The sequence below is a fragment of the Melanostigma gelatinosum genome (assembly GCF_949748355.1).
Source record: "Melanostigma gelatinosum genome assembly, chromosome: 13".
Lineage (NCBI taxonomy): Eukaryota > Metazoa > Chordata > Actinopteri > Perciformes > Zoarcidae > Melanostigma > Melanostigma gelatinosum.
In genome coordinates this window covers 7,943,914-7,967,293 of record NC_136646.1, presented here as the reverse complement: position 1 = coordinate 7,967,293, position 23,380 = coordinate 7,943,914, and the positions used below count along the sequence as shown (strand labels likewise).

Here is a 23,380-nt window from a genome sequence, read left to right as displayed (position 1 = left end):
TCAGTGTATAACTTACTGGTTAAGAGTAAATGAACATGGCACACAGCTCAAATTGAAAAGTTTCAGGTTCGCCTGAAACAAAAGCCACTTTATTGTTATTATTTCATTGAAATGATGCAGCCCCCAGCCTAAAAACATCTCCCAAATCATAGCACATATGTGAACAGTCTCTCTGCAAAGTTTTACTTTGATAAAGTAAAGCAGAACAAAATGAGAGAAATTTTAGTACAGAAAGTTTAGGCGAGATTTCCAAAATGTGCATTTGGGCACCATGTGTGCCATTTGGGCACCATGTGTACCATTTGAATTTCCTCATGTACTAAACTACATATTTCACTTATAAATTACTAATGGTGTTAAATACATCCAAATGCAGCAATTTCTGGCTTTTTTTGGAAAAAAATATATATGTTTTCCCATTCAAAATAACACACAACTCAACTGAATCCAAATGAAATATTTATTTTTACTGAAACAAACTGTAAAAACCAAAAAACTACACAAAAACAAAACTATTTACACGATACTGACCAGTCAATGCACGAGAGCAGGGATTCCCAAAGTGGGGTGCGCGCACCCCTGGGGGTGCGCGAGCTGCCTCTAGGGGGTGCGCGAGAGGAAAAATGTAATGGCGGTGCAGTCCTGTCTCCTAAAAATTACGTTCCCCCAAAACTAAAATGCATTCTCAATTACGTTTTACCACGAACGTATTTTCTCCCTGATTACGTTTGTGTTTGACGTACAAATACGTTTCTCATCAACATATCTTTGCCATACTCTAGTCTTTATTATTTTTCTGTGATCTGCTTCGCCTCTACCCCGCCACCCACAAGTTATTGACCCGCGGCCTGTTCCGAGGGCTGAAGACCTGACGATCGGGTGCCTCGCGGCGGGGACGGCTGGAGACCTCGCGTCCCAGCGCCAACGAGTGAGCGCCGGCCACTCGGAACCATAAAACCAAGTCCCGGATTTCACCCGGGGACATTCTGGAGGTATTGTGACCGGGTGATGTGCCTCGTTGCTGGGGAGGTATGAGCCGAGAGTGGCGGGGTGTTATGGAGGTATAAATTACAACTCGGTGTTGTTCCCGTGCGTGAATGAGCGCATTTCTGCCGGAGACAGGCGGCGTGTTGTGGTAGTATTCTGACCGCGTAATAGGGAGGAGAGGCGGTGGTGGAGAGGGAAAAATGTTAAAGAGATGGTGGAATGTATGATTGGAGAGAGAGAAGCGAAAAAGTTGGACGTGATCCCGGTGTCCAACAACACTGTCGCGCGCATCGATGCTTTGTCCGAAGACATCCTGGCTACATTGGTCGGTCGCGTGAAGAAGAGTGAGTTTTATTCTCTGCAAGTAGACGAGCCTACAGATGTGGCCAATCTGGCTAATCGTCCGTTACCTTCGTAACGTTACGTCCGTTACCTTTTCGAAGGCACGGTGCAGGAAGAGTTTTTGTGTTTTTTATCTTGTAAACAAACGCCACGCGCGAGCAAACTGTTCTCTCATTCGTCCGATTTTTATGCGGCTCTGTTGCTTTTTTTTTTTTAAGGTGTGTGTGTGTGTGGGGGGGGGGGTTGGGGGTGCGTGAACCCGGTCGGGCCTAAAAAGTTTGGGAACCGCTGCACTAGAGTATCCCTGAAGGTCTGGGGGGGGGGGGGGGGGGTTATTGCCTAATGTGCCACAGGAAGAAGCAGTTTGGCAGTTTGGCGTTGAGGCAGAGGGGAACATCACACCTCATGCAATAAGTAGATGTCTTCACCCTCGGTATTCCATGTTCAGTGCACCTCTTGCAATGTTTCCTCTGCCCTGTTTCGAAAAACCTGTTGTGCCACCTGTCGGCGTCCTCCTCACTGTCTGAAATTTCTTTTACATGCTTGGATGCTGGCGCAGAAGCGCCCAGAGAGGCGCGCAGTCTCTTCTGTTGAGCCATGGGGGGAGGTGATGCGGCTGGCTGAGGCTGTGGACGTCGTTGACCTTTCTTTTGTCCTCGAGCCGATTGTTGACCTTTCTTTTGTCCTCTAGCCGATCGTTGACCTTTCTTTTGTCCTCGAGCCGATCGTTGAGCCGTCTTTTGTCCTCGTCGTGCTGGCTGTGAGGAAATTGAAGTGCCTGGCACACTGGCATGGGGGGCTGGTATTCCTAATCACTGTAAACCAGAATATGGAAGAAAAATAAATATGTGCATTCAGTAGTTTGGTTCTGAAATTGTAATACATGTAAGCACTCACACACACACACACACACACACACACACACACACACACACACAACAAAAAACACATGTTATGAGCAAAAACACACGTGGATGCTGGAGCACAGACACACTCAAACAGTACACTCTCACACACACACACACACAAAAAAAGCACATGTTATGAGCAAAAACACAAGTGGATGCTGGAGCACAGACACACTCAAACAGTACACTCTCACACACACAGTGTGTACACTTTAAGGAGCAAAAATAAAAGTACTCATGATGCAGAATATTATGCATTAAATTATTGTAATTTTTGAGGCATTAATCATTCATGCCTCAAAAATTACAATAATTTGATGTGTTTATCACTTTAATGACTTTATATACTGCTGGTAGTTTAATCTGTAATAACACATCAGCATTTATTAGTTGAATATATTTTGTCTGATATCCTTAATCTGCTAAGTAACTAGTAGCTAATGCTGTCAAATACACGTGGAGCAGTAAAGGTACATAACTATAAACTACATGCATTTGTTGGGAACGTAAAGGAGCGTGTTTGGGTTATCAGCATTTAAGAAACTGAATTCTTGACATCAATAGAATTATTAATGTATGTAACAATTATTAATGATTATTAATAACAACGGGGCACCACCCTGCGAACAGGGACCAATAACCAAACGATAAAACTAAGTCTCATAATTAGTAGTCACTCAAAATGTCAATAGTCTGCGTATGACTATACATTCAGTGACAGTGAAGGTTTTAAGTTTGAGCACAGGCTACTACATACAGGTTCATCAAATACATATGCACAAGTAATCACAGACGACTGCTCCTTAAAGTATAACAGAGTTTATTAAATCAAAATAATAAATGATCAAATCAATTAATATTGCAACCAACAAACGTTATCATACAATTTTATATGCCTAAACTAAAGAATGAATAAAATGGATGAGGGTGTATGTCTGTGTGTGTGTGTATGTGTGTGTGTGGGTCTGTGTGTGAAAAGGAAGGAGAGTCTTACAGCTATTGCTAAAGACTACAAAGATGGCGACATCGAGTGACGTGGGCCAAAAGGGGAGGGGCCTTAAGATACTACAGCTAAACTACCACCAGATGGCGGAGTCGAGTGACTCGGGCAAAATGGCGGTGAGACTGCTATACGTAATCACGTGTGCCGATGCACACATGTGTTGTGAGGCGATCGTTTGAACGGGGTTTCCCCAGGGGCAGAGATAGGAGCTGTGTGTGTTACGTGAGAAGAGGAATAAAAGGGGAGAGAGAGGAATCAGAGTTTCTGTGTGCGATGTCGCGTTGTAGTGAGAATGAGGATCGCTGATCGTATCTCACACAAGTTGCCGTTGTCGCTTCGCGAACTGACGACACTTATGCCCGATAGTCGCGTTTCCACACTTCACTCACAGAATCGATTCAAGGAAATAGAGCAAGAACAAAAATGAAATCAAATAATCCCAAAAGCAACAGTCAAACAGTTAATACACAATGCAACGGAGCTTCTCTGCTCCGTAATGATTGCACAATATCTCAATATCACGCGACAGTAACTTAAACACACAAAAAACACGGGAATATCAACATATAAATGAATGACCTGAATTCAATTTAAGTTAATTTAAGCTAAGCTATGCCCAGATACCAAGAATCTTACTTGTCGATGCTTCGTTGCAACGTTGAAGTGTTCGTGGGGAAGTTGTCCGTTTTCCTCATCAGGAAGGGGGGGCAGGCTGCTTGCAGCGCGGCCTTGTAGCGGGCGCTGTGTGTCGCACGGCTTTTGCTGGTGCGGCTTCGGTCCGTTGCCGTGGCTCTGGAGCAAACGCAGACGTGATCAATCCTCGCTGCAGGGAGGGTGATCTAACTTCGGCTGACGGCGTGGTCCGTGCGTCTTACCGGGAATCGTCGGTGAAGGAGGGAGGCTTGGTCGTCTTTCCTTCGCCGGAATGTGTGCACCAAAAGAAAAAGAAAAGCAAAAAGCGGAGACCGGATCGCTGAAGCGGATTCGTTATCGTGGGCTGAGTGGGCCTTTACTCAGCGTGGAACACGGCTGTTTCGTCCAGCGAAATGGCTTGTGACCTGACAGGGTTTGAGGAGGGTTGCTTCCTCGTTGCTTCCTCGTGGCCAGCATCGCGCTGGTGGGGAAAGCTGGATCTTCTGTGGCCTGGACGGGGGGTCCGAGCGAAGAGAGCGTTGTGTGCTCCCTGTCTCAACCGAGGTCGAAGGGAAAAAGCATTGAGGTGTGTACTGCAGGCGGTTTTGTAGAACAGTGGTTGAACCACCACAGAAGAAAGAATTTGTGAGAGAGAGGGTTCTCTGAAGATCCCTAAGACCTGAATGACTGTATGAGAGACACAGAGAGAGAGAGAGGGAGAGGAGTGTATGTGCGTGTGTGTCTGTGAGGCTGTGTGTTTATCAACATCACTAATTGGCTCAATCGCGAACACCTGTGTGCCTGAAGCCATTTGAAAATATTCTCCATAGAGATCCTATTGAAAATAAAAAGCTTAATAATTCAAAAAGTTTAAAGGTTAGAAATATAAAAAGTCATAGCACCTCTGGTGAAAGACCTGAACATTTTAATAGTTGAACGGTTTCTGTAGCTTAAAAAATGAAGGAGGAGAAGCGGTGCGACGGAAGAAATAGAAGAAGTTGAATAAAGATTCGAAGAACAATAGTTGGAATGCTTAACAGCATTCCAACTATAAAGAAACAGGATAACAATAGTTGGAATGCTTAACAGCATTCCAACAATGAATGGAAAACGGTTTAGGTTGATAAAAACTATTCTCTATGATAGTTCTTATCACTACTGGTGTCATATATTTTTGTCCACAAGCACGATTTTGGGGGCGCTGCTTCTCCCCTTCCATACAAGTAAGGAGACCCCGTTTTCCTTTTTGAGTGACAGACGTGCAGCATCTACAGCAGCAGACTACAGTAAAGAACCTGTGCTTTACACAGAGTTTGATCACGGCTCTATCTTCGGACAAACAGTCAAATGTCACCAGCCTCTGAAGCAGGGTCCCAGCAGTGAACCCCATGTGCACAGCAGCTTCCCCGGGGTGTCAGGGAAGTACATCTACTGCCCCTCCAGATATTCTCCCTGCACAAGGACCAGGACATGGTGAAGGAGAAGACCCGGAGAGACTTCTCACAGTCTGACTTTTATGAGGCTGAGAGGGACAGATGGATCGCAGAGAAGAAGAAGTGACCACGAACTCACCAAACCCCAAATATACCCTCACTCACACACAACACTGTTCAATTGTATTAATTGAATTATTTAACCAGAATAAATATAATGATTGCATTAGAATGAATATCATTATTTAATTAGAATGTATACATTTAAAGCACTAGAATAAATATGGTTTGTATACGGACATTTGAGAAGCTGAAACTAGATAATGTTGACGATTATTGTTTCAGCATTTATATTGTAAATATGTTTCTGAATACACATCTAATGTATATATACTGTATATTAAATGTATTGTTCATTTGTTTTATATATGATGTTTTAGGGCCATTTTGTTTTTGTGCATCTGTATTTTTTCAATAAATTATCTTGAAAGTGCCCCTCTGACTGTCTTTACTTTAGTGGTAGTAATACATAGAAAATTAAATAATTCAACATTTATATATGCTCATCTGCACAACAAACATACATTGTTATTGTTGCAATCATATAAGTAAAACTGCAGCATCATATTTGGAAATTAGTATTTCATCTTGATTCTTTGACGTGAAGCACTTTGTGTTAATGCATGAATGCTATACAAACTAGAAAAAGCATTTCCTGCTGAAAATGCGTTGTTTATAGTGGTTTATAGTTTATTGTTGGAATGCTTAACAGCATTCCAACAATAAACTATCATTATTTTTGTATTATAGCCACATTCTGTAGCTAATCATTTGAACCAAATACTGGACATTTAGTTTTGGTAAGGTGGGAATCGAACCGGCTCATTTTGGAATTCATGAATATTTATATAGCGCTTTTCACAGACAGTACTATCACAAAGTGCTTAACAGAATATGTCTTCTACACCTATCCGCGGCAGGCCCTCAAGAAAAAGGTTTGAGTATTACTTATTATTCTACCACTGGTTGCAGCACGGCAGTAAGGAAACAGGACAGAGGGTTCTTTTGGTTATTTGGTTTCAGCCCGGCAGGGGGCGATAAAGCGCTGCTGTGTTTAACACCGACTGACTTGATCACAGAAGGAAACGCTGCATGACGTAATGAGTGTAGCAGCCACAAACAGGAAGAAAACATCCAGCTGTTATCTAAGCAGCCTGTGAAGCATTGTGACAGGAATGAAACGGCATTGAGAGTCGGGAACAAACTGGTGTTTGGTCATGCTGTGTCCGGATCACATCCCACCCAGTCCAGTGGTGGGCCATCAGGGCCTGCAAGGCCTTCTCTGGTGGCCTAAACAGAATCACAAAGTTAGAGCTATTTTATAATTTAATAGTTTTTCTTAAACACGACATGTATTATAATTTATAAAAACATTTTCCCCATTATCTTATTTTCTCATTGCACAGCTAATGTCTTCCTCAGTTGCTCTGCTTCCAGTGCAGCTTGTTTTAAGTAAATCTTTTATCCAATCAGATTTCACCTCTGTGTCTCTAGGTAAGAAGAGGGGCCAAGGCCTGCAGACTCTCAAGTGAATCCCTTTGCAGTTTAAGTAAATGGGGACGATATTGTTGATTGTGATAGTGTTCAACCAATCAGATCTTTAGTTTGACATGTTGGGCGTGTTCTTTGACGTGTCAGAGCCTGCTAGCTGGCCTACAAGTACGTGATTGGTCAGTGGGCTAGTGTGACATGTTGGGCGGTGACTATCCCAATATCTACTGCCTCTGTCGAGCGGACATTTTCAGCCCTCAAACACATTAAAACGTATTCAAGAAATACAACTGGGGAGGCTCGACTGTCTTCACTGGCGTCCATGAATCGAGAAGGACTTCTTACTGGAACTAAAATGCACAGATGTACTGAACAACCGTGAGATTAAACTCTTTGTTAACAAAGAAAGGAGGATGCACTTTGTCTTTAAGTGAACAACAACTTTGGTAAGTGAACTGCTTTTGTTTTTACATCTGCAGTAGCTTTAATATGCTTGTTTATATGTTATTATTTGTACAACTTGTTTTTATGAAGATGGATTTTTGTTTGGTTTTATATGTGATAGGGTCTATTGTTACGGCCAATGAATTCGTTGAGAAATTGTATTCAATGGCACGAAAAGCGATCAAACGTGTGGTGTTTTCTGGCACAGCATGTGATGTGACACATGATCACCAAGTTCAATCTGCTAATATGTAGGCTATATTGAACCGGCTTTAATTAAACCTGTGGTGGGAAGTAACTAAGTACATGTACTCAAGTACTGCGCCTTAGTACAATTTTGACAGTTTTTTGAGGTACTTGAGTGTTTCCATTTGCTGTGACTAAATACCTCTCTACTCCACTACATCTCAGAGGCAAATGTTTACAATTAGTTTACTTACTTTACTCACTGTCACTTTTCAGTCAAAATTATGAGATAGTAAGTCGAAGTTAAGAGATAGAAAGTCAAAATGATGAGATACTTAAACACACAGTCATAGAAGCAGCTCTTTGGCTGGTTACTGTACACTTGAAATGGAAATGTATTGTGAGTACATTGAAAACTACTTTAAACGTGGCATTAAAACACATGAAATACTTCACATGGGATTGTGCAAACGCACCCTTGACAGGATTTTAAGCTTTGAACAAAGTTATTGTGAAACTTGTGTTTGATATTTTCTTTAAAAGTTTGATAGAGTAATGTGGGTTTCTTAACTCTAAATTAAAAGGATTTAAGTTATAATAACAGAAATGTGCTTACATATATTTTTACATTTATATAACTGCATGTACAATGTTTTTACACTTGAATAAACAATAATCAAATGCAGATACAGTTATTTACCAATATGTTAGGAGAAGTTACATTTACACAGTCTTACATTTACAACCGGCCCTTTGCGGGCGACCGTGATGCTGATGTGGCCCAGAGTGAAAATGAGTGTGACAGTGTGAGGAATTATAAAATGATAATGGTTGCATTTTGGGAAATCTAGGATGCATTTTTCTTGTTTTTTTTGTTTTTGTAGTTAATCTACCTCTTGTGAGTCTCCCCAAACTTTACGGATGTGAAACAAAATAAAATTCCCTGAGTGCTCCTTTAACTACATAGCTAACCAAGGTCTACAGATGCCTTATGGGGAGTATTGGTTAACAATCCAGTGCTGGGTCGCTTCATAGAGAGAAGGCAAGGCCAGAACTCAGGATGTAATCTCTGTTAAAAAAATCATAAAAATGTCAAGAGCACTATGAAACAGAGGATCGGAAGTTATTCCGATGTTTATCATTATTCAGTTTTCTAAATCTAAATGTACAGTTTTATATCTTTATGCTGTTTGTATGAAGGGAAAATGAAACTTCACAACCCATCTTTGCACACATAAATTGCACACTCAACCTATTCAGTCTTTGAATTTACATTCATATATAATTCAGTTTATTGTCTTTTGAGATAATAACAAAAAGTGCTTCGTCATTGCACGTGTGAATAAATCAATGGAATGTGAAAAACCTGTTTTTCCCCGAATGAGGAAGGGGGATGCGACCTCATCCCTCGTCCCACAGCTCTGCCGCTGTCTGAGCTCAGTGATTGGCGGAAATGCGTGGAGTGACGTACCGTGTGTCACGAGCTCCGGAAAGGGTATAAAACCGCGGAGCGAGACGTTTACCATTCACACCAGGGAAAGAAAGCACAAGCAGTTCTTGCTTCAACAGTGTTTGAACGGAACTTCTTCCTTTGTCCCGCGTACTACTTCTTCTATTCTGCATTCCGGACACGACAAACCTTTACTACTTGAACACTACCGAGAAAGTCGTCGTTAAGCTATTTTTTTGTACCGTTTTGCTAAGAAAACGAGGAAAAACCCGCAAGAAACGCCAGCTACAATGGAGTCTCAGGTCCGTCAGAACTACCACCGCGACTGCGAGGCCGCCGTCAACCGGATGGTCAACATGGAGCTGTTCGCCTCTTACACCTACACTTCCATGGTGAGAAAAACAACACTTCAATTTATTTTATCTTCGTATTAATGTATGCTAAGTATCTGCATCTATTGTATGTCTGATATAAAAAAAAAAAGTAGCTGTTAAAAGAATAAATATAATTGTCATTAAATTAATTATATTTTATAAGTAATTCAGTATATGGCAGCACTGTTTCTCTGCATCTCTCACTTGTTTATCTGATGGTTGCCAGATAAGGAGTGTTTTATCCCCCACTCACCACATTGAATCAAACATGCTGAGTCATGTTTATGCTCTTTTAACGTCTTCAAACCGACTAGACGTTTCAAAACTATGACTCGTGTTTCTGAACACTACTTTGCTGCATAACTTCTGTTTGTCACAACCTTTTTTTTAATAATTGGTGACTTCTGCTAATCACACTTCCTAACCTCTGCTCTTCCTCCCCTCCTGTTCCTTGTTTACAGGCCTTTTACTTCTCCCGTGACGATGTGGCCCTCGAAGGCTTCGCCCATTTCTTCAAGGAGAACAGTGACGAGGAGAGGGAGCACGCCCAGAAGCTGCTGGCCTTCCAGAACAACAGGGGAGGACGCATCTTCCTCCAGGACCTGAAGGTCGGTACACACTGGAGGACTGGCCCCGTTGAGACGTGTCTTGCAGCACCCTGTCTGTCTAGGACAAATAAACTGGGATTAACCTGCAGCAGTGGGACACTCGGTCCCTCCCGTTTACCACCAATTATTATCATGACTCTTCAGTCTGCTATAATTAAATGTTTTCTTCCCTCTGTAGAAACCAGACCGTGATGAGTGGGGCAGCGGGCTGGAGGCCATGCAGTGCGCCCTGCAGCTGGAGAAGAACGTCAACCAGGCCCTGCTGGACCTGCACAAACTGGCTTCTGACAACGTAGACCCTCATGTAAGTGTGAATTAGTGCCGCGTGGTCTGCCAGAGACGGTCCCGGCTACACCTCAAACTCGTGTGCTCTAGCATTCGTCTGTACGTGTAGTAATCTCTCTCTCGTCTCTGTTCCTCAGATGTGTGACTTCCTGGAGACCCACTACCTGAACGAGCAGGTGGAGGCCATCAAGAAGCTGGGCGACTACATCTCCAACCTCTCCCGCATGGACGCCAACAAAAACAAGATGGCGGAGTACCTGTTCGACAAGCACACCCTGGGGGCAAAGAGCTAAATATGCAAAGTCTCAGGGTTGAGCCTGGAGTGAAGATGTGGCACACAGGCCTTAAATGCACCCTTCTGCTCCAGTGAGCGGGAATTTAAATCTAATCTGCTTGACCTGTGGAGTTTATGAGTTCTGGTGATGTCACCGGGTTTTTTGAATGTCACATCAGGAGAGATATTTATAAGGTGACGACTTTGCTCTCATTACCTATAAATCTCCTTGTGTGACATTTGAATGACTGTTTCTGATCGGTTCTTAATCTGAATAAACATGTTGAGCTGGACTCTGTTGTCTGATCTGCATCTGTTACGCACCCTTTTCATATTTACTTAAAAGCTGTTATGTTTACACACCATCATTTATTAAACCAAAGTGCTGGTTAGTAGTCGGGTAACTCCTAAATGGAGCTAATCTGTAACTCTCTCCCTTATAAAGTGTACATGCCCATGAATGACTGCACCGCCTTTAGATCCACAATAACTGCCATCAAGTCACCAGAGCTTTACTCTCTGGTTTTCCTTCTCAGCAGGGACATTTTTATTTATTTTCCACAGTTCAACAAAGTGAAAGTCGTGATTCCTCCCAGGCTACACTTTCTTTCATTACTGAATAAACATGGAATTCTGAAACGGCACACTGCCACATAACTGTCACTTATTAAATCCAATGATTTTAAGAGTTTAAATGACATGTTTTTATTGGCCTGCATTGTTGGAAGGAAACCTTGTGTACAGAATATATTGAATTTTATTGATACAAATTTGCCACAAGGGGCTCTGTACAGCAGGGTCTGAATTATTTTACTGTGGCAGGAAAGTATTTAAAGAACGTTCAAGCATTTTGAAATCATTCATGAAATAGTGAAAGTATCTCATAAAATGCCATCAATCATGACAGATTGGTGGAATTTGATTTCCATCAATGATTTGACGATGATGTTATGTCGTATAGTGTCCTGGCATTTGGTTGTATTTTCCAGTTATATTTTGATATGTTCACTCGCTGTGTCATGATTGGTTTAAACTAAAAAATCCTTGAAGTTGAGCCCTGAATGGGAAGTACTTCTTTAAATGCCTCTCAAAACAGCTGTATGATGTCTTCAGTGCCACTGGAGGAGAACATGACCCCTATGATGTCATAGTGATGTCATTAGGATCATGTGAGCTCGGGCTTGGACAGTATGAACTGAAAACATGCGTTACAAACTGGGAAAGAAGAATTTAAAAGCATGAATATTTACCAGGCAAGGAGGGTCTGGCGGAATAATAAAATGATAATGGTTGCATTGTGGGAAATGTAGGATGCATTTTTCATTTTTTTTTTGTTGTATTCAAACTACCTCTTGTGAGTCTCCCCAAACTTTACGGATGTGAAAAAAAATTTCAATTCCCTGAGTGCTCCTTTAACTACATAGCTAACCAAGGTCTACAGGTGCCTTATGGGGGAGTATTGGTTAACAATCCAGTGCTGGGTCGCTTTATAGAGAGAAGGCAAGGCCAGAACTCAGTATATAATCTCTGTTAACAAAATTCATAAAAATGTCAAGAGCACTATTAAACAGAGGATTTGAAGTTATTCTGATGTTTATCATTTGCAGTTGCAAGTACTTGCATTCAACTATTTTGAGACCAGAAACAGTTTATTTGTATTTAAATATGCCCTGATGCAGTGATTCTCAACTGGTGGGTCGCAGACCCGTTTTCAGTGGGTCGCGGGCCTTTGCCTGACCAAAAAAAACAATTGTGATTTTATTTTGAAGGGCATTTTTTTTAAGCAGCGGAAGTATTCCAGCATTTACGGCACTTGTTCAGCGGTGCAGGAAAAACACCGACCAATGAGTTGTGAATCACATCAGGTGATGAAGCTCAGCCAATCAAATATGAGTATTCTGACAAGTTTCCTGACTTGAGTGCGATGTACACACACCGTGACACACGGGGAGAGACAAGGATATATGAGCAGAGCAGGACTGTTAAGTTGTGAGATGTGAAAGTCAAATCATAGAACGATTTCCAAAAGAGAGAAATATCCAGAGAGACCCGAATCATTGGACTCTGACTGGACAGACTCATATATAGAGGTGAATTCTTCAAACACTAATTTCTCTTTTTAGAAGATGAGAAAAATATAATAGTTGCTTTTCACTTCACACTGAATAAACTCAATTTAAAGCTGCAGGACAATTCAGTGAAAATAAGTTTTCTAAATTGAATTTCGTTACGTAATTTATTTTTCAATCCAGCCGTTATTTTACTTGAAATGAAAAGAACATTTATTTATGTATTTCTATGTATTATTTATAATCCATCCAGTTAAATTTGAAAAGTGAGAATAATATTTGTTAAAATATAATTGGTGTACTTTCTTTATTTGATTTGACAGTTGTTTACTACACAGAGACGTTACTACTACTAGACTTCTTGAATTATATATATATATATATATATATATATATATATATATATATATATATATATATATATATATATATATATATATATATATATATATATATATATATATATATATATATATATATATATATATATCTACATATAATTTGGGTAGTGGGTCCCGGCTTGTCATTAAGGGGTGATGGTGGGTCCCGCAGCCATACCAGTTGAGAACCACTGCCCTGATGTATTGTAGTTTATACAACAGTCGAGGATTTGTGTCTACATGTACTATTCAGTTTTCTAAATCTAAATGTACAGTTTTATATCTTTATCCTGTTTGTATAAAGGGAAAATGAAACTTCACAACCCACCTTTGCACACATAAATTGCACACTCAACCTATTCAGTCTTTGAATTTACATTCAAATATAATTCAGTTTACTGTCTTTTGAGATAATAACAAAAAGTGCTTCGTCATTGCACGTGTGAATAAATCAATGGAATGTGAAAAACCTGTTTTTCCCCGAATGAGGAAGGGGGATGCGACCTCATCCCTCGTCCCACAGCTCTGCCGCTGTCTGAGCTCAGTGATTGGCGGAAATGCGTGGAGTGACGTACCGTGTGTCACGAGCTCCGGAAAGGGTATAAAACCGCGGAGCGAGACGTTTACCATTCACACCAGGGAAAGAAAGCACAAGCAGTTCTTGCTTCAACAGTGTTTGAACGGAACTTCTTCCTTTGTCCCGCGTACTACTTCTTCTATTCTGCATTCCGGACACGACAAACCTTTACTACTTGAACACTACCGAGAAAGTCGTCGTTAAGCTATTTTTTTGTACCGTTTTGCTAAGAAAACGAGGAAAAACCCGCAAGAAACGCCAGCTACAATGGAGTCTCAGGTCCGTCAGAACTACCACCGCGACTGCGAGGCCGCCGTCAACCGGATGGTCAACATGGAGCTGTTCGCCTCTTACACCTACACTTCCATGGTGAGAAAAACAACACTTCAATTTATTTTATCTTCGTATTAATGTATGCTAAGTATCTGCATCTATTGTATGTCTGATATAAAAAAAAAAGTAGCTGTTAAAAGAATAAATATAATTGTCATTAAATTAATTATATTTTATAAGTAATTCAGTATATGGCAGCACTGTTTCTCTGCATCTCTCACTTGTTTATCTGATGGTTGCCAGATAAGGAGTGTTTTATCCCCCACTCGCCACATTGAATCAAACATGCTGAGTCATGTTTATGCTCCTTTTAACGTCTTCAAACCGACTAGACGTTTCAAAACTATGACTCGTGTTTCTGAACACTACTTTGCTGCATAACTTCTGTTTGTCACAACCTTTTTTTTAATAATTGGTGACTTCTGCTAATCACACTTCCTAACCTCTGCTCTTCCTCCCCTCTTGTCCCTTGTTTACAGGCCTTTTACTTCTCCCGTGACGATGTGGCCCTCGAAGGCTTCGCCCATTTCTTCAAGGAGAACAGTGACGAGGAGCGGGAGCACGCCCAGAAGCTGCTGGCCTTCCAGAACAACAGGGGAGGACGCATCTTCCTCCAGGACCTGAAGGTCGGTACACACTGGAGGACTGGCCCCGTTGAGACGTGTCTTGCAGCACCCTGTCTGTCTAGGACAAATAAACTGGGATTAACCTGCAGCAGTGGGACACTCGGTCCCTCCTGTTTACCACCAATTATTATCATGACTCTTCAGTCTGCTATAATTAAATGTTTTCTTCCCTCTGTAGAAACCAGACCGTGATGAGTGGGTCAGCGGGCTGGAGGCCATGCAGTGCGCCCTGCAGCTGGAGAAGAACGTCAACCAGGCCCTGCTGGACCTGCACAAACTGGCTTCTGACAACGTAGACCCTCATGTAAGTGTGAATTAGTGCCGCGTGGTCTGCCAGAGACGGTCCCGGCTACACCACAAACTCGTGTGCTCTAGCATTCGTCTGTACGTGTAGTAATCTCTCTCTCGTCTCTGTTCCTCAGATGTGCAACTTCCTGGAGACCCACTACCTGAACGAGCAGGTGGAGGCCATCAAGAAGCTGGGCGACTACATCTCCAACCTCTCCCGCATGGACGCCAACAAAGACAAGATGGCGGAGTACCTGTTCGACAAGCACACCCTGGGGGCAAAGAGCTAAATATGCAAAGTCTCAGGGTTGAGCCTGGAGTGAAGATGTGGCACACAGGCCTTAAACGCACCCTTCTGCTCCAGTGAGCGTGAATTTAAATCTAATCTGCTTGACCTGTGGAGTTTATGAGTTCTGGTGAAGTCACCGGGTTTTTTTAAATGTCACTTAAGGATGGATATTTATAAGGTGATGACTTTGCCCTCATTACCTATAAATCTCCTCTTGTGTGACATTTGAATGACTGTTTCTGATCTGTTCTGAATCTGAATAAACATGTTGAGCTGGACTGTGTTGTCTGATCTGCATCTGTTACGCACCCTTTTCATATTGACTTAAAAGCTGTTATGTTTACACGCCATCATTTATTAAACCAAAGTGCTGGTTAGTAGCCGGCTAACTCCTAAATGGGGCTAATCTGTAACTCTTTCCCTTATAAAGTGTACGTGCCCATGAATGACTGCACCGCCTTAAATCCACAATAACTGCCATCAAGTCACAAGAGCGTTACTCTCTGGTTTTCCTTCTCAGCACGGACATTTTTATTTATTTTCCACACAGTTCAACGACGCGAAAGTCCTGATTCCTCGCAGGCTACATTTTCTTTCATTACTGAATAAACTAAGAACTTCTGAAACGGCACACTGCCACATAACTGAATTATGAAATGCAATGATTTGATTTAACAGGTTAAATGACATGTTTTTATTGGCCTGCATTGTTGGAAGGAACACTTGTGTACAGAATATATCGAGTCGGAAACCGTTCATTGCCATCATATGTTGAACATACAAGGAATTTGACATGACGGGAGGTGCGTAACATTTAACAGCAATGCAAATTAAATCTACAGAAAATATAAGATTAAGTGAAATATAAGATGACGTGAAGTCGAGTGCACAAGCGGTGTAGTGTGAAAGTGTCCAGTGAGACAGAAGGGATGTGCGGCGGAGTGACCGGTAGGAGTTTGTCCTGTGGATGACAGTCAGTGGGGGTCCCGGGCTCTGTTAATGAGCCCGACTGCCGACAGGAAGAAACTCATTTTGTTTCTACAAATTTGACACAAGGGGCTCTGTACAGCAGGGGTCTGAAATGATGTTTCTTTTTTACTGTGGCAGCAAAGCATTTAGAAATAATTCATTGCCACGAGTGTCATTCATGAAATAGTCAAAGTATGTCATGAAAACTCATCAATCATGACAGAGCTTGGTGGAATTTGATTTCCACCAATCATTTGACAATGACAGTATGTCGTATAGTGTCCTGATATATTTTGATAAGTTCTCTCACCCTGTCATGATTGGTTTAAATAATCCTTATAGTAGAGCCCTGAATGGGAAGTACCACTTTAAATACCTCTCAAAACAGCTGTATGATGTCTTCAGTGCCACTGGAGGAGAACATTACCCCTATGATGTCATAGTGATGTCATTAGGATCATGTGAGCTCGGGCTTGGACAGTATGAACTGAAAACATGCGTTACAAACTGGGGAAAGTAGAATTTAAAAGCCATGAATATTTACCAGGCAAGGAGGGTCTGGAGGAATTATAAAATGATAATGGTTGCATTCTGGGAAATGTAGGATGCATTTTCTTGTTTTTGTATTGAATCTACCTCTTGTGAGTCTCCCCAAACTTTACGGATGTGGAAAAAAATAAAATTCCTGAGTGCTCCTTTAATCTCCATTGGTAGTTGGTGCTCATCAACTTATTGCAATGGAAGGGAGGCAACATGTGGGCTCAACTTTTACTTTGCACCGTTCAAATATATATCGTCTTTACACTTCAAATGTGTGTTCTTGTTGTTGGGAACTAAAGGAGCGTGTTTGGGTTATCAGCATTTAAGAAACTGAATTCTTGATATCAATAGAATTATTAATGTATGTAACAATTATTAATGATTATTAATAACAACGGGGCACCACCCTGCGAACAGGGACCAATAACCAAACGATAAAACGAAGTCTCATAATTAGTGGTCACTCGTAATGTCAATAGTCGGGTGCGACTACACATTCGAAGTGACAGTGAAGGGTTAAGTTCGTACACAAGGCTACTACATACAGTTTCATTACAGTATACATGCACAAGTAATCACAGACGACTGCTCCTTAAAGTGTAACAGAGTTTATTAAATCAAAATAGAAAATGATCAAATCAATTAATATTGCAACCAACAAACGTTATCACACAATCTTATATGCCTAAACTAAAGAATGAATAAAATGGATGAGGGTGTATGTCTGTGTGTGTGTGTGTGTGTGTGTGTGTGTGTGTGTGTGTGTGTGTGTGTGTAAAGAAAAGGTGTCTTAAAGCTACAGCTAAAGACTACAAAGATGGCGGCGTCGAGTGACGCGGACAAAAGGGGAGGGGAACGAGGGAACAGCTCAGCGACGTGTGACGTAGTTAGGACGTGGTGACGTCTCTCATGCGTGCGACCCAAAATGACGGTTAGCCAACAGGGGACCTGGCGTCTACATGTGGTGGCTGTTCAGCACGTAGCTAGATTAGCTCAAAGCTATATGTGTGTGTGAGGCACTCGAGGGCACGGGGTTACCCAAGGGCTGCTGACTATGTGTGTGCAGGTTAGTGAGAGAGAGGGAGCGAAGAGAGAGAGAGAGGAGGGGGGTCATGGATCAAACTCTGTGTGCGGTCCGCGTTGTAGTGAGAATGGGGATCGCTGGCCGTATCGTACACAAAGTGCCGCTGTCGGTAGAACTGCCGGCAGTTATGTACGATAGCCGAGATTCCACATTTCACTCACAGAGCTGATTTAATGAGGAGAGAATATCACACAGAGTGTGATAAAACAAATGAAAATAAATCCCAAATAAAACAGATCTTTATCACTGCCGTGAGATGAGAGCATTGTTTTCCTATCACCCCGAAACTCGGTCGGCGAGACGAAGGTCTGGCCACCATAGGTTCAGTCTTTCAGTGACAATACACAAACTCTCCATTCACTAGCAGCGAAGGACCTAATGCATACAGTTACAGCAGGCAATACACAATATAGCGGGGGTCCGTGGTCCGCGTTGATTGCGCGATGGCGCGGTGTAACAAGACAGTGATTTAACACAACAGGATGCGGGAGTAATAACACATAAATGAATAAGCTATGCTAAGCTATGCTAAGCTAAGCCCAGATGCAATGAATCTTACTGTGAGAAGCTTTGTTCGATGGGGCTCGTTCCCGTGATGGGAATCGATCAGTCCTCGAGTGTTGACTCGGGAGCGCGGCTCTCGGAGCGTGCGCAGACTGTGAGTAGCTCGGTCCTCAGGAGTCGGTCGCACCCAGTAGCGTGGCTCGCTCTGGAGTGGACGCAGGCTCGGCGGACATCGGCGCGGCGTTGAGCGGCGCGGGGTCGGTCCTCTGTGGCGCAGCTCGCTCTGGAGCAAGCGCGGGTCCGATCTGTTCTCGCTGCAGCGGGGACAGTGAAACTTCGGCTGAGACGACGTGGTCCGTGCGTCTCCCGGTAATCATCGGTCAGGAGAGGATTAGACGTCTTCCTGCCGGAGTGGTTGATGAGGCCTGTGGGTGAACATCGGCTGAGATAACGCCGTTTCGTTCCTCCCGGTAATCGTCGGCGGAGAGAGGGGGTTCGTCCTTGTCTTCCTGCCAGAGGGTTTGATGAGGCCTGTGGTCCTCATGGGCCTTCCGTCGTCAGCGTGGTGCTGGGGGGGGGGGAGAGACGAGCCCGTTGCATCTTTTGTTCCAGGACGAAGTCCAGAGGGAAGAGAGCATTTGCGTGCCTCCTTCTACCCCGGAGGGATTGGTGGAAAAAGCAATGAGGTGTGAGTTGCAGACAGTTTTGTAGAACAGTGGTTGAACCACAGGGGTCCTGGGGTCTCTTGGCCCTCGGCCAATGAGATTGCAGCGGTGCATTCAGGTGACCATGGTTTTTTTTGGGGGGGGGGAATTCACACCCTAGTGTGAAATTCCTTCAGAGGAGGTTTGCGCTCATCAAACCACAATCAGGATGAAACCTTTGAAACTGCCTGAGGGAAGAAGCTGGTATTCAGGGTGGAGGATATGAGTGGGGTCTGAAATGATCTTCTGGGCCTGTCTGATGATAGTTTCATCAAAGACGGCCTGGAGTGTGGGATGCTGTCTGACTCCCATGATCTTCATGGCTCTTTGTGTTAGCCGGGTGATCTGGGCTTTCAGCTGCACACTGAGGTTGCCAAACCAGGCTGAGATTCCAAACCACAGGACGCTCTCAACTACGGCGTGGTAGAAGAGAAGCAAGATTTTCTGGTTGACACCAAAGACCCTCAGCCTACGGAGGAAGTGTAGCCGCTGTTGGACCGTAGTACAGACATTTTCTACCTGAACACTCCATGTCAGTTTATTGTCGATGTGTATGCCCAGGTATCTGTAGGAGTCAACCTGTGCAATGTTCTGGTCATGAATAACCACTGGTGAGTGGTCTCCAATGTATTTGGGGTCGAATACCATCTCCTCTGTTTTCCTGACGTTGAGGATGAGGAAGTGTTTGTCGCACCACTGGACAAAGTTCTGAATCTCATGTCTGTACACAGCTGTATCTGATGTGTCAGACATGAGACCCAGGATGGCTGTATCATCAAAAAACGTGACCATGTAATTGTTAGCAGTGCTGCATGTACATTCATTGGTGTACAGGGTGAACAGGACTGGTGAACTGACGCACCCCTGGGGGGCGCCGGTGTTGATGGTCAAGGGTTCAGACAAGGTCATGTTCACCCTGACCTGCTGGGTACGGTTGGTGAGGAATGAGTGGTACCACTTAATAGTGAAGGGGTTGACATTCATCAGCTGCAGTGTATTCAGGAGAACGTGAGGCTGTAGGGTGTTAAAGGCTGAACTGAAATCTACAAACAACAGTCTGGCATAGGCCCTCGGATTCTCGAGGTGTTTAGTCACTAGATGCACTATACTGTTGGTTGCATCATCAGTGCCTCTCTGCTGTGTGTATGCAAACTGGTAGGGATCTAACTGTGGGCCTACATCCAGCTGTAGTTTGCTCACCATGAGCTTCTCCATACACTTCATCACAACAGAGGTTAGAGCAATAGGTCTAAAATCATTATTCTCCTGTGGACAGGGTTTCTGAGGGACCGGTATGAGGATTGCCTTTTTCCATTGTGTTGGTACAGTGTGAGAATCTAGGGACCTCTGGAAAATGGGGCACCAGGCAGGTGTCAATTCATCTGCACATGTTTTTAATAAAAAAGCAGAGATACCATCTGGACCTGTGGCCTTGTTGACATTGATTTGCTTCAGGACCTTGTTGACGGATTTATGGTCAATCTCTAGCCTATCAACTTTTTTATTTTATTTTCCCCCCACAGTTCAACGACGCATACTGATACATAACTACCACAATTTTATACGATTTAACAATTTAATTGAACTAATTTGCTGGTAGGCTTCGCTGCCCACAAGATTATACAAGTTGGCAGAATGAAGACCCTGCTCCAGGTCTTCTCTCCCCCTGTTGACACCCACCAGCTGTCGTCCTGGCTGCAGCGATGTCACCTTGCCTTGGCCTCGTGGTTCTGGTATCACTGGATCTACTTCTCTGGATGCCTCCGATGAAAGTAGATCCCGGACGAGCCCCCACAATTTGTTACGGGTCCCAGGAATGGTACCACAGCAACAAAATGAATATCCTGTAGGACACAGGTACACAGTTCAGCAGAAATCAAGACACGAGGCGTTCAGTTCTTCTTCCAGGTTACATCTGAGGAGTGAGCGGGCATCACACCCTAAAGCAACCTGCGCGCAACTGCTCTGGTGTCAGTAGTTCCTCCTGAGGCGCTGCAATTCTTTACTGTCCCTCTGTATGGTCCATATGTCATAATTACATTCTGTAATTATTATTTAAATCCCTGAGGTCATGTTCTACATATTAAATTGGTCAAAATAACCAATCACAAATTAAATCCTACATTAACATCAATGTGGTCACATTTTTTGGGTGTGACACACCAAAATAAAAGTGATGGTAATAATTTAGAATGACCGTATGCAAGAAAATGGTTCGTCTATGATGCAAGCACATACCAGGGTAACATTAGAAGAAAAATAAATCAATAAAAATAAATAAATAAATAAACCTGGGCTGATGGGAGTATGTTAGCAACATTAGTTGACTACATGCGATTTAATATTATTTTATCCATGTACACAATCATCAAGTTTTCGATTCATCTGTGGATTGTTTGATGCAATACAGTTTGCAATATAGTTCAATCAAAGTCATTGTTGTGTGTGCAGAGTTGCTGCTATTTATTCTTCCACCGTGTTGTGCTGCTGCTTGAGTGAACGCAGAGCATAGCCTGTAAAAGGAGAGGCAGATTAAGAGTGTTTGCCATTTCTACCACTAGATGGCAGTATACGTGCATTTAAACCATAGATTTGTTATATTTACCTGTGTCTTTGTGAATTGTCGAGGTTATTGATACAGATGTATTTAATGCAGGTTATTTCATCTGATATTTGATGTTGATGGTTAACTTGCATCCTAGTTGTATACATCATGTATTTACTTGTTATTTGTATGTAATAGAAAAGTGAGCATGTGTAGTTCATGAAGCAATAAATAATGACAATTGAAAAATAAAGAGAAGTTTGGTTCATTATTTTCAAACACGAAGCCTAATTTACCGACTTCATTGATTTAATCACCGTACTCCCCCGGGGGCCTACCGGTTTGTTTGGAGGTGAACATGACGACGAAGGGCTCTCGGCTGAAGGTGTCCGTCCCGCACGGCTCGCAGCCGTCGTCATAGGTGTAGTTTGTAGCCACGGACACCGAAGAAGTGAGACTTAACCACGTCTGCCACTGCCTGTAAAAACTTTTACTTTTGAACATGTAAGACTTGTGCCTTCTGGGGCCGACCTCTAGGGGGCAGCTTAATCCTGAAAGGGTGAATGTGGTGTGCAAATGTCTCATGGCTTTTTCTTTTTCGCCAAGGAAAATAATTTAGGTGTAACTGCCATAGGATCATTCTGCATTTACCAGCATTTTCTGCAAATTATGACATATTATGATCCAGAAGTGTTTTAAAAGTAGGCCATATACATATTACAGGCTATGTAGTATTTTGCAGTGGTGGGCCGTCAGGGCCAGCAAGGCCTTCTCTGCTGGCCTAGACAGAATCACAAAGTTATAGCTATTTTATAATTTAATAAGTTTTCATAAATACACTACATGTATTACAATTATTTCCCATTATCTTATTTTCTCATTGCACAGCTACTGTCTTCCTCAGTTGCTCTGCTTCCAGTGCAGCTTGTTTTAAGTGGAGCTTTTATCCAATCAGATCTCACCTCTGTGTCTCTAGGTAAGAACAGTCAGAGGCCTGCAGACTCACAAGTGAATCCCTTTGCAGTTTAAGTCAATGGGGACGATATTGTTGATTGTCATAGTGTTCAACCAATCAATCAGCAACTGAGGAAGACAGTAGCTGTGCAATGAGAAAATTAGATAATAGGAAAATATTTTTATAACTTATAATACATGTAGTGTATTTAAGAAAAATTATAAAATAGCTATAACATGGTGATTCTGTTTAGGCCAGCAGAGAAGGCATTGCTGGCCCTGACACCACTGTTAGGATCATGTGAGCTCGGGCTTGGACAGTATGAACTTAAAATATATTGAATATATTGAAAGAATATATTGAAAAAGCAAACATATCGCAACATGCAATGTGTTTTCTGTGGAATTTCTGTCAAATAAAAGAAATAAAAAAAGACTGATGGAGACAGATTATTTATATTTTGAACTCAACACTCAAATTTCAATACTAATTCATTTTTACCGTCCCTCAAGCTCCCACGAGCCTTTCTCTCGCCGTGACCTTTCACCTGTCCGATGCACAGGCTTGAACCCCCCGAACAGCTTAGCGGACCGTGAGGAGATGCTCACTGAAGTTGACAAAAATTGGATTAGAATTGCTGACTTGCACCTGTAAGTGTTTCTGTTAGTGGTGCGCTAGCCCTCATGGCGCCATACTTACTGTGTGCCAGATGAGACGAGAGGCCTAAAGGAAGCAACGACTCTTAAGACCTGACATGATTACACGTTGGCCCTCTCGTTGGCCAGCACTGCAAACATGCTTACTGTCGTTTTAGCTGATACATAACTACCACAATTTTATACTGTTTAACAAAAAATCTGCACAAGTGATTTTCACCAGCAGCATTAAATCAGCAGTTTAGAAATTAAATAATTGTTGTGACCCTTGACGTCCACCTGGCACTACACAAGTGGAAAGCTATTGCCTGAAAGTGCCGTATCACTTTATTAAAGATGATCTCTTGTGTTATTTAAAGCATGATATTCAAGTGTACAAGAGG

The 23,380-nt window shown here is 42.5% G+C and overlaps 3 protein-coding genes across 3 annotated transcripts in view; 2 read left to right on the top strand and 1 right to left on the bottom strand.

The window, feature by feature from the left end:
* Nucleotides 1-23,380, bottom strand: part of LOC306787349 (deoxyribonuclease-1-like) — a gene marked incomplete at both ends in the record, with an annotated part of 49,076 nt that overhangs the window by 19,512 nt on the left and 6,184 nt on the right. Inside the window, one exon of the mRNA XM_079282465.1 lies at nucleotides 21,725-21,937. Coding sequence (XP_079138591.1) covers nucleotides 21,725-21,937 — 213 coding nt within the window. The remainder of the gene's footprint in view (nucleotides 1-21,724; nucleotides 21,938-23,380) is intronic.
* LOC306786358 (ferritin, spleen middle subunit) lies at nucleotides 9,029-10,732 on the top strand. Its single transcript, XM_079281105.1, has 4 exons — nucleotides 9,029-9,329; nucleotides 9,773-9,919; nucleotides 10,098-10,223; nucleotides 10,342-10,732. The coding sequence occupies exons 1-4, from the start codon at nucleotides 9,228-9,230 to the stop codon at nucleotides 10,495-10,497; spliced, it is 531 nt and encodes a 176-aa protein (XP_079137231.1). The 5' UTR covers nucleotides 9,029-9,227; the 3' UTR covers nucleotides 10,498-10,732.
* On the top strand, nucleotides 13,572-15,312 carry LOC306786359 (ferritin, spleen middle subunit-like). Its single transcript, XM_079281106.1, has 4 exons — nucleotides 13,572-13,873; nucleotides 14,317-14,463; nucleotides 14,642-14,767; nucleotides 14,886-15,312. The coding sequence occupies exons 1-4, from the start codon at nucleotides 13,772-13,774 to the stop codon at nucleotides 15,039-15,041; spliced, it is 531 nt and encodes a 176-aa protein (XP_079137232.1). The 5' UTR covers nucleotides 13,572-13,771; the 3' UTR covers nucleotides 15,042-15,312.